Source organism: Vipera berus (assembly GCF_964194415.1).
Source record: "Vipera berus genome assembly, chromosome: 4".
Classification (NCBI taxonomy): Eukaryota; Metazoa; Chordata; class Lepidosauria; order Squamata; family Viperidae; genus Vipera; species Vipera berus.
Genome location: NC_138206.1, coordinates 74,571,575 through 74,583,016, shown reverse-complemented (window position 1 = coordinate 74,583,016; position 11,442 = coordinate 74,571,575). Strand labels below are relative to the sequence as shown.

General features: G+C 40.7%; 1 protein-coding gene across 7 annotated transcripts in view; it reads left to right on the top strand.

The window, feature by feature from the left end:
* Positions 1-236: 236 nt before the first annotated feature.
* The window catches only part of WWC3 (WWC family member 3), a gene marked incomplete at its 5' end in the record, with an annotated part of 212,287 nt that continues 201,081 nt past the window's right edge, over positions 237-11,442 (top strand). For 2 of the 7 annotated variants that reach the window (XM_081327446.1, XM_081327445.1), the window contains one exon: positions 877-1,136. In XM_081327446.1, coding sequence (XP_081183572.1) covers positions 877-1,136 — 260 coding nt within the window. Of the gene's footprint in view, positions 432-876; positions 1,286-7,838; positions 7,950-11,442 lie in introns of those variants that run through there. The other 5 variants (XM_081327448.1, XM_081327451.1, XM_081327450.1 and 2 more) reach the window with 4 other exon arrangements.

Sequence of the window (11,442 nt, the reverse complement as noted above, 5' to 3'; positions counted from 1 at the left end):
ATACCGCACCACACCTTAAACCAGTCGGGTTCGTTAGCGGGACTTTCCACGTGACTCATATAAGGTAGACCTTCGATTAAGAGAGTGCCAAAATTTTGTACGGTTCGGAAATGTATTCCCGCTTGCATACACATTCAGGAAAGGGAGTTATTTAACAACCGCTTCGCTTTCCCTTTGTCCTGAAAGGAAATCCGGAATCTCATCTTTTTAAAAGTCCCGTCTGTCAATCATCGCTGCGGTCTCAAGGCCGAAGTTAGGAGCGACTTGAGCAAAGTTTTCATTCCTCTCCCACGTCTTACTTTTTCCTTCCGAAGGAGCCTCTCTAGCCCGCCGGCTTCTTCGGGAAATCCGGACGGCTTCCAAGTGGGCACCCCCAAGCAGTAGCCGCAGCAGCAGAAGGGGCGTAGTGGAAGCGGACGGAGGGGGGGGCGGTGAGTTCTCGGCCCAGGGAGGGAGCGAAAGAAGATGGCGGGGCGGACGCTGGCGGGATGGGAGCCGACGAGACTGCGAAATTAAGCCGCTAGGGGAGGCCACTCACGGAGGCAGGCAGGAAGGAAGGGCGGGAAGCTTGCCGTGGCCGCTGCTTCCCCTGCTTCTCGGACAGGGCCAGTGCCGCTTTGAAGGGACAGCTGAGGCGGCGGCTGGTCTGGTCCCGGGGCCCGGCCGAGGCGGGAGGGTGAGAGAATGGTGAATCCGGAGCGGCGGTGGTGCTGCTGCAGCCGGAGCCGCCTGCTTGTGGCCTCACACGGCTGGGCCGCGCGCTAGTCAGGGCTGGAGGAGCCGGCGGCGCTGAGCATTCGGAGCCCCGCGGTCGAAGAGTGGCTGCTGGAGGGAGAGCGCTTGCCGAGGCTGCGGCCCCGGAGCGTCGGCGGAGCCATGCCGTGGCTTGGCGGAGGACGGAGGCGGCGGCGGCAGCAACAGCAGCAGCAACAGGCGGCGGCGCCCGGAGGACCAGGGAAGGGGCCGCCTCCTGTCGTGCCCGTTGCGGCGATCGGAGGTGGCAGCGGGCCGCGGGGCCGAGAGAGCTCGGAATTGCCTTTGCCCGCTGGTTGGGAGGAGGCGAGGGACTACGACGGACGCGTCTTTTACATCGACCACAACACCCGGCAGACTTCGTGGATCGACCCCAGGGACAGGTCAGAAAGGCAGGGGATAAAGCCACCCCCTTGAAGCCGAAGCCATTGGCGTCCTTGGCATCCATTCTTCTCTTCCCCCCTCCCTTTCCTTCCTGGAGCCCCGAGTCCTGACCCTGCCCTCGATTCACACAACGGGGCCTGTGATATTGGTAGGTAGGAAGGAAAGGTTCCAGCATCTCGGGCCTGGAGTCTGGTATCCCCGCTTTGCCTTCTCGAAAGAGCCTGAATTCCTGTTTTAAGTTGAGAAAGGAAAGATGGGGCAGGCTCTCAAATAAGTTAACTTTAGAAATAGACTTCTTTTAAAGCCTAGATTATTCTTGTACGATCATTTCCGCAAGCTTTGTAGTAGGAACATCCCCAATTCCTGGATATGAAAACTCCATTTTGTTCTCCATCGTTCTCTTTAACCTGAATGAGATGGCCAGTTCTTTATTCAAAGTTAGTACAACAGAATTTGCTTTTAAACTGCAGTTTTAAAAGATCTGAAATAAGATCAGATATGTCCATGTATTGCTTTCTACACCTCTTGATTTTGCTGACTAGAAAGTAGAAAGATTTCTCTCTGGTGTGTATATTGGAAAATAGTTTTAAAAGTTCCATGTCACACATTGTAAACTTGACATGAAATCTGAAATATTATTAAATAATTCTAAGTGTTCTCTTAAAACTTCATGCATTCAAATTTGTACTAGCCACATATCTTTATGAGCTTAAGTCTGTGTGCTTTATCCCTGCAGAATTATCGTAATAAGGAGTCAAGGTGATATCTGAGATCATATGGCAAATTGTTTATGGGGAATTTTATTTTTTAAACTTTAAACAAATAAATGTACAAACCTCCTGTTCAGGCAGTAATTCTGTCCATACACAAAAAAAGAGTTGGTTCAGTTAAATGTACCTGTAAACTTAGGTACCGTTTCATTTGTAGATTTTTGTAACCAGGACTATTTTACCAATGACAAAGCACATGTTCTTTTTATTTGTTAACTTTTCATTTATTGTCTTTGGTTGTCAAAAGCTGTATATCTTTTTAAGAGCCACTGAACAATACTGAATATGAATCTAGCTGCAAGTGACAGTTTGGTGTGGTGATTAAGACATCAAATTAGAAACTGGGAGATTGTGAGTTCTACTTCTGCCTGGGTTATCTTGGGTTAGTTGGGTTATCTTGAGCCAGTCTCCTCTCAGCCTTAAGGAGGATGCAATGGCAAAGCACTTGTTAAAAATCTTGTCAAGAAAACTGCAGGAACTTGTCCAGGCAGTCTCTGAGAATTGGACACAACTGAGCAGAAGGAAAAAAAAGGAAGCTGCACAGCAGCTTTGTTTTTCTAATTAATTGTAATTGCTTGGATTTCCATGTGTAATTACACATCAGACTATTTTAGTACGAATAGGACAATGTTACATTAACATATTCCACACATATTAAGGAAATACTACATAAATTATTTTACAATTTTAACATTACCACTACAGTGGTGAAATTATCCATTATATTTATAGTTTGTCATACTAATCTTGAAAATGCAAATGCAATTAATAATAATGGTTAGAAAACTTGCTGGTAAGTCATAGGTGAATTTTTAAAGGTTTCAGGAGAGTATCTTTTGTGTTAAATACCGTTTTTCCCTAGTGATTTTGGAGAATGTCCCTAGCTGTCACTAGGAATTCTAAGTGGTTTAGGGGTATCTGTGGAGATTCTCGCAGATGATACCACTCTAATGGCAGAAAGTGAAGAAGAACTAAAGAGCCTCTTGTTGCAGGTGAAGAAGGAGAGTGCAAAAGTTGGCTTGAAACTTAGCATTAAGAAAACCAAGATCATGGCATCCGGCCTTCTCAATTCCTGGCAAATAGATGGGGAAGAAATGGAAGTAGTGACAGATTTTATTTTCCTGGGCTCCAAGATCACTGCAAATGGGGACTGTAGCCAAGAAATTAAAAGACGCTTGCTCCTGGGGAGGAAAGCCATGGCAAATCTAGACAGCACACTAAAAAGCAGAGACATCAATCTGTCAACAAAAGTGCGTATAGTCAAGGCTATGGTCTTCCCAGTTGCAATGTATGGCAGTGAAAGTTGGACCATAAGAAAAGCTGAGTGCCAAAGAATTGAGGCCTTTGAACTATGGTGCTGGAGAAGACTCCTGCGAGTCCCTTGGACTGCAAGGCGATCAAACCGGTCAGTCTTGGAGATCAACCTTGACTGCTGTTTAGAAGGCCAGATCCTGAAGTTGAAACTCAAATACTTTGGCCACTTAATGAGAAGGAAGGACTCACTCTAGAAGAGCCTAATGCTGGGAAAGATTGAGGGCAATAGAAGAACGGGATGACAGAGAATGAGGTGGCTGGATGGAGTCACTGAAGCAGTAGGCGTGAGCCTAAATGGACTCCAGAAGATGGTAGAGGACAGGAAGGCCTGAAGGAACGTTGTCCATGGGGTCGTGATGGGTCGGACACAACTTCGCAGCTAACAACATAACAATGGAGATTCTCAGTCATCCAGTGCATGGTTGTTCCAAAGGTGCTTTTTCAAGAGGCAACTGGACTTTCTTGCTTTTCTTTGAAGATGTTTAGCTTCTCATCCAAGATGCTTCTCATCTTGAAGAAGCTTTTTGGATGAGAAATGAAAAGTCTTCAAAGAAAAACAAGTAAGTCCAGTTGCCTCTTGAAAAAGCACCTTTGGGATATTACAGTGAAGTTATAGTTCCTGAAGAGTAAGGCACAGGAATATCTAATGTACTTTCAGGGACTATTTGAAATTGACAATCACCTAAGATAGCATAGGGACATTTAATACACAAATATTTTTTGGAAAGGCTTTGTAAGGTTTTAATATGGTTGTATTCTGCTCCAGGCTGGTGTTCTTTATGTGCTGGTTGAAAATCCTAAAATCCATAATCCTAGTAAGTATAAATATAAATGACACTAGACTGAGAAAAGCTGTAACTTCTGATCAAAGTGAGAAATGTAGTAAGTCATCTATGTACACCTTTGAACATGCTTATTGAGCATTAATACTATTAAATTTGCTTGACCACAGTTTAGAAATTAATTTGGGGGAGTGGTCTTTACAATGACCCCACCATCACGTTAATTTTAAGCTTGGCTAGATATTCCTGGCTTCAGTCTCCTTTTTTTCAATCAGTAGGAACAACCTGTTGTTTCTGATGCACACCAGGATTGGAAAACAGTTGGTGCCTAGGACTTAACAGCAGTCCAAAGTCTATAGTTACTACAATGGTCCTTGGCAGATTCTAAATCCTACAGTAAACATGTAGTATATGCCAAGAATGTGATTAGGATAAGAAGGGTCTTGTTGTGCAATTAGCTCACATGGTGTAATAAGATGGAGGGTTTGTGTCACTGTAAGTTGGGGGTGGGGGCACGAAGGGAGGCTCAGCCAATCTCAATGTATACATGGTTGTACTTTGACAATAAAGGTTCATTTCATAAAGGTTCATTTCATTTAAAGGAAATTGTGTATGCCATTTCTATGCCTAATTTGCATTCTGGACTTACCGTATTTTTCGGACCATAAGACGCACCCAGTTTTTAGAGCAGGAAAACAAGAAAAAAATATTCTGAACCAAATAGTACCAGTATACTAAAACAGGGCTTTTTAACCTTTTCATCCATTGTACCACTTTTAGGACAAGGCAATGTCCGAGTACCACCAGTCGCCCAGCAAGGTGTCAAAAACTTGACCCCCCCAAAAAAAGGAAAAAAAAATGATAAAGTACAGGTAGTCCTCGAGTTACAACGATTCACTTAGTGACTGTTCAAAGTTATGACGGCACTGGAAAAAGTGACTTATGACCATTTTTCACACTTATGACCGTTGCAGCATCCCCATGGTCATGTGATTTACATTCGGATGCTTGGCAATCGATTCATATTTATGATGGTCACATTGTTCCAGGGTCATGTGATCGCCTTTTGCAACCTTCTGACAAGCAAAGTTAGTGGGGAAACCAGATTCACTTAACAATCATGTTACTAATTTAATTTCTCTCCTTCTCTTTCACTCCCTCTCTCCCCCTCCCTCTTTCTCTCCTCTCTCCCTGTTTCTCTCTCTCCCTTTCTCTCCCTCTCCCTCTTTCTCTCCCTATTTTTCTCTTTCCCTCTATTTCTCTCTCTTTCTCTCCCTATTTCCCTTCCTTTCTTTCTCCTTCTCTCTCTCCGTCTTTCTCTCGCTCTATTTTTCTCTTTCCCTCTCTTTCTCCCTCCTTCTCTCTCCCTCTATTTCCCTCCCACTTTCTTTCTCCTTGTCTCTCTCTCTCCCTTTCTTTCCCTCTCTCTTTCCCTCTCCCTCTTTCTCTCCCTGTATTTCTCTCCCTTTCTTTCTCCTTCTCTCTCTCCCTCTCTTTCCCCCTCTCTCTCTATTTCTCTCTCTCCCTCCCTCTCCCATTGTCCCTTCCTTCTTTCCTTCCTTCCCTCCCTCTTTGTCCTTCCCTCTCCGTGTTAGAGCAGTACCCGCGGAGGCATCCCTGCGGCCCGGCTTTCTCTTGGAGAAAGCAAGCTGAAACGGAGCGAGGGAGATTGCCAGGAACGCGAATCGGCCGATCTCACGCTCCTGCACTCTCCCTCGCTCGGTTTCAGCTTCCCTTGCTACGAGAGAAAGCAGGCTGAAACGGAGCGAGGGAGATTCGCGTTCCTGGCAATCTCCCTCGCTCCATTTCAGCCTGCTTTCTCTTGTAGCAAGGGAAGCTGAAACCGAGCGAGGGAGAGTGCAGGAGCGCGAGATCGGCACTTCTCAGCATGTGCTGATTCGTGCTCCTGGCAATCTCCCTTACTTTCCACTTGCGGAGGTTGGGGCTGGCCATACAGATCACCTTCGGACCATAAGACGCACCCTCGTTTCCCCCCCCCCACTTTTTTGGGGAAAGAAGTGCGTCTTATGGTCCGAAAACTACGGTATATCAATATGTTTGGCTGCTAAGCCAATAATTTAAAGGTGGCAAAATTTGATTGCTGGGTTCAGAATGGGCATGGGATACGACATATAGCAGCTTGGATTCATCTCTCTCTGTCTTTAAAAAGTTGGAAAATCAGGACTACTACTTTAAGATTATTTTTGTGCAAGTGACTTAAGTTACTAAATGTTTAATGTATTAAGAAAACAAACATTTGTCAATATTATGTGGTTTTGTGAAAGAAGAAATACTTATTTGTTCTCATATACTGAACTATGCATTCTACTATACATAATTTGTGTATTAGCCACAGGTACCTGGCAAAAAATAATTTTGCAGTGTTAAATAATTGCTAAAAACTTTTGTCGTGAGTTTGTTGAAGGAAGTAAGAAAATTATAAAATTCTTATTTTGATACTTTAATAAAGGAGTAAGGCTAGCTAATTTCCAATAAGGTTAATATTTCAAAACAAGTCTTTTCATAATATTTTTGTGTCTATGACATAATTAAGTTTCAAGTATTTTTGCTATATTGAAAATGTAACAGTTTAAGTATGCCTAAGAATTGGAATAAGAAATTTATTTTGAATAGTAGAGTTAGTAGAGATCTAAAGTATCAAAAATATGTAGCAGTGTGACATAGGGCAGGGCTTTTCAACCTTTTCACCCACTGTACCACTTTTAGGATATGGCAACATTGGAGTACGATCAGTCGCCTAGCAAGGTGTCAAAAACTTGAGGAACAAAAAAAAGCAAAAAAATGAAGTACAGGTAGTCCTTGACTTACAACAGTTTGCTTAGTGACTGTTTGAAGTTACAGTGGCACTGAAAAAATCCCCCCCAAGCCACAGCCGAGCAAGACGCCTGCCCGCCTGACGGCCCTCTTCCTCCTGTCCGAGGTTTTCATTGTTGTGAGCATTTCTGTTGAGGATTGGCAGTGGGGGTGGGGTGGGGTGGGGTGTTTGGTTTTTATTCCCCCCCCCCTCTGCTGGGTGGTTGCAGCAGGTTTTGGTCACTTCACATAACCCTGGGACACTGTGACTGTCATAAATATGAATCAGTTGCCAAGTATCTGAATGTAAATCACAAGACCCTGGAGATGCTGCAACATTCCAGCTGATCGGCGCTTCTGGGCTCAGCAGAAGCACCGGGATCAGCACCGAGCTCCAGCTGGAGCCTGGTGCTGTTCCTGGCGCTTCTGCTGAGCCCTGACAGCCCCGAAGCGCTGATCCTGGCGCTTCCGTTGAGCCCTGACAGCCCTGCAGCTTCAGCCGTCTCTCACTCAGGCTTGTGCAGTACTTCCACTAGTTCAGCTCATTCCCCTCCCCCGCTACCACTTTTATAGGATGGTCACCTGCTAGGTGCCAGTGCACCACAGGTGGTACCCATACCACTGGTTCAAAAGCCCTGAACTAGAAAACCTAAAAATTATAGGTAGCAATCTTTTTTTTAAAAAAAACAACAACTCACCTTGTATGTAAAATAAAAATTACTTGAAAAGCTTGCTAAACCTAATGACACATATGCAAAATAAAAATGAATGCATTTTACAGGTAAGCAATAAGAAACACATTTGACCTTGATAGAACTTTAGTTAAGAGAAAAAGTAATCTTGCATAAGAGTCTTCTGTATTCAGAACATTTCTGCAAAGAAACCTCTGCCATATTATTGCTAATTGTGCATAAAAAAGTAAGAACTGAAAGAGCAGTTGATTTGAAGTGGGTACATGCATTTGGGCCACATCTGGTTTTGCTGTATTAAATAGATTTTTTTTGCTCTATTTCCGTTATAGATGAGGTGAAGGCATCTATGTTAAAGACACCTGCCTTGATTAATTGGAAATCATCAACTTTCTTTGAAGCATTTGTGTGTGTATTTTGAAGCTTATCTTTGCTACTACAAGGTATAGAAAAGAATAAGTTTATCAAAATGTTTACTTGTGTAAACAAAATAAATTTCCTTTTTTGGCATAGCTGTGTACAGGTAGTTCTTGACTTATGACCATAATTGAGCCCAAAATTTATGTTGCTAAGTGAGACATTTGTTAATTTGAGTTTTGCCCCATTTTATGACCTTTCTTATTTATTTATTTATTTATTTATTTTATTGCATTTATATACCGCCCTTGCCACAGTTGTTAAGTGAATCATTGTAATTGTTAAATTAGTAGCGCAGTTGTTTAGTGAATCTGGCTTCCCCATTGACTGCTTGTCAGAAGGTCATAAAAGGTGATCACATGATCCCATGCTACTGCAAAGTTCATAAATTTGAGTCAGTTGCCAAGTTCTGAATTTTAATCACATGATCATGGGGATATTGCAGTGGTCATAAGTGTGAAAAATGGTCAAGTCATTTTTTCAGTGATGTAACTGAACAGTCACTAAATGAACTGTTGTAAGTTGAGGACTACCTGTACAATCTCTGGGTTTAGAATCAAATTGTCACTGAATTACAATTTGAATTTGATAGAAAGGGAATATGATTAAAGAAGTAGAAAAGAATAATAAAGTCTAATTAAATATTATTTATTTAAATTAATTAAATTAATTAATTAAATTAATTTATGATTACATTATACTTTTCTCTTTGCTTCATGATGTTTTAGATTTCAAGCCACTGTATTCTTCTCTATGCAGCCCATAGCATGAAATATATTACACACTTCTCTTTTAGGTCAAGCATGCTATCCTGATAGGTATAAATATGAATTCATATGAGATGCTTTGGGAATAGTATGTTACTATATGTTAATATTAGGCAATAGTCTGCAAAAGTATATTATTGCATCTGTTACTTAAAACTTATACAAGGTAGTAGCCAAGAAATTTGTAGAGATTCACCATCCCTTATTAGTCATTTGTGATCAAGTACTTCTGTACTTGACCAGAATGAGGCAGTTGGCCTACTTCACCACGCTCTGTTTAGCAGGCATTAGGATAGCCCATAATTAAGACAGCTATAATTTGGGGATTGTATATTGATATATTAACTCTGATTTAGGTCTCATCGTATAGTGTAACCTGTTACAGGCTATGGTATATAAATTATAGCTACCTTTTGGGTGCGATTTTTTTTAAGTTCAGTTGGATGTATTATTTATTCTTTTCATTTATATTTGTGCAGCTGCCCATTTCAGAAAATACAGCTCTAGGTTGTGTACAACAACAACCATTAAAAACAAGGAATAATTCATATTAAAAAATTATTATTAAAACAAATATACAAACTCTCAGCAAAGGAAGAATAAAAATTGGCATCTGAGTGTGTCTCTGGTTCTCTGGGAGTCCCAGGCCTAATTATAATAACCAGGTCTTGAGGGACTTTCAAAGTGTCAAAAATAATGGAACTAATGTAATTTCAGGGTGAAGAATGTTCGATAAGATGGGCCTATGGGCAGGAGAGACACATCTTCTGGAATTCACCAAATATAAAACCCTAGTTGATGGTATCTGCAGCATGCCCTCTCTGCTAGATCTCGTAAGGGAGACTGATGTTATTGGGGAGAAGCAGTCTCTATTGAACATGTAATGAAACATTAAATGAATGCAGATTTTATCAAACTCTGAAGTCATCAATTAATTAAAATATCTTAACCATTGTAATTTAGAAGAGCAAATTCCAGCTGGTATAGAAAAATTACTGAAGAAATTCAATGTTTACTGAACTTGCTGGTTTTTAGGGCAAAATGTTTTACATTCACAAGCTGCATTTATAGTTTTCATTGGATTAACAAAATAGGAACCACTTTGTACCATTTTATACACTCCTTATGAAATTACCTTTTCTTAATACTTGATACTTCTATTAGAATGCTCAGACATGACAGGTAAGATCACCTGATGTTGCCATTTCTGTGAGCTTTAGCTTCTTGGTAACTACTATATTAAACAGAAAAGTAAAATACCCATGTTAATTATATATCTTTAAAGTTCTTTGTAGGAGATTTTTTTAGCTGAGACATGTATTTACCTGTTACTTGACAAACCTGTCTTTGCTTCTATTATAAGACATTAATGTGCTACCTGAATGGGATGTAATTTGATTTAACTACTTAAGTTACCTGCTTTAGAATTTGTTCTTCTGTTTTCTTAAGATATTTATAAACATCTTTATTTTATATAGCTTACATGAGCATTGGCAGGTTTTTTAAAATGGCAAAAGAAATTTGTAAAATCTGAATAAATTTTATATTTACTACTAATTTAGGTGACAGTGAGTTGAGTTCAAGTCTAGGTGACATTTACGAACAAATACATAATTGTAACCTGTCCTTAGTAATGCACATTCAGCTCTCCCAAGGATGTTCTAGTAATATCTTTGATCCCATCCATTTACCTTATCTTCTGCCTAATTCTGTTACTATGCCCAACCTTGCTAAACACACATACATATATACATGAAAAAAAATCCTTATCCCTATGAAAAGGAGAGAAAAGGGATAAACTTTCAAGATAGGGTATAGAGCATTGCCGGCAGTGGGGTGGGTGCGGCTTCGGTATGATGAAACCGGCCCGTGGGGTGGTAGTTGGACACCTTCGGTGTAGAGGATTAAGCCTGAGATTCCCAACATAAAGAAGTGCATAACATGTATGGTAGATGAAGGAGCAGCTAAACAGAGGAGGAAGAAATCAAAAGTACACACTTAGAAGAAGGAGCAAGACTGAGAGACCAGAGACAGATAAGATTGACTAGAAGATTGAGATCTAGATATAATTGAAAGAGATGGAGGAGACTGTGATTCTTTACAAGATGACAAAAATTAAAAATGGACATAATCTGTCTCCAAGAGACACACATTAAGAGACAACATTTTAAAATTTTAGAACAACTGAAAATTGGCAAACTTTATTTTACACTTGCATCTCAAAAGAAAAGAGGAATAGCTCTCTATATTAAAGAAAAGATGAACCCCAAATTTATGCAGATGAAGAGGAGAGAATACTAATGGTGGAAATTATGGTGGATCAAAAACAGATATTGATGGTAGCAATATATGCACCTAATGATAAGCAAGAGCAATTTTATCAACAATTACACAAGAAAATATTGGACTTAAACTACCAAAATCTTTGTATAATGGGAGACTTTAATACAATAGCAGATGCGACTATGGATTACAAAAGCCATAAGCAAGGGAGAAAAGGAGGAAATATGCTTCCTAAAGCGTTCTCAAAAATGACAGAAGAATTGTATATCCAAGACGTATGGAGAGAGAGAGAAACCCAGAAAAACTGCAATATACATTTTATTCAAATAGACATAAATCATGGTTTAGAATTGATATGATATGGACATCTTTCGACTTGAAAATGATAATACAAGATGTGGAAACAGAAACTAATGTTTGGGCAGACCACAACCCATTAAAAACGATCTGGAAAGGAACTAAGAAAAAA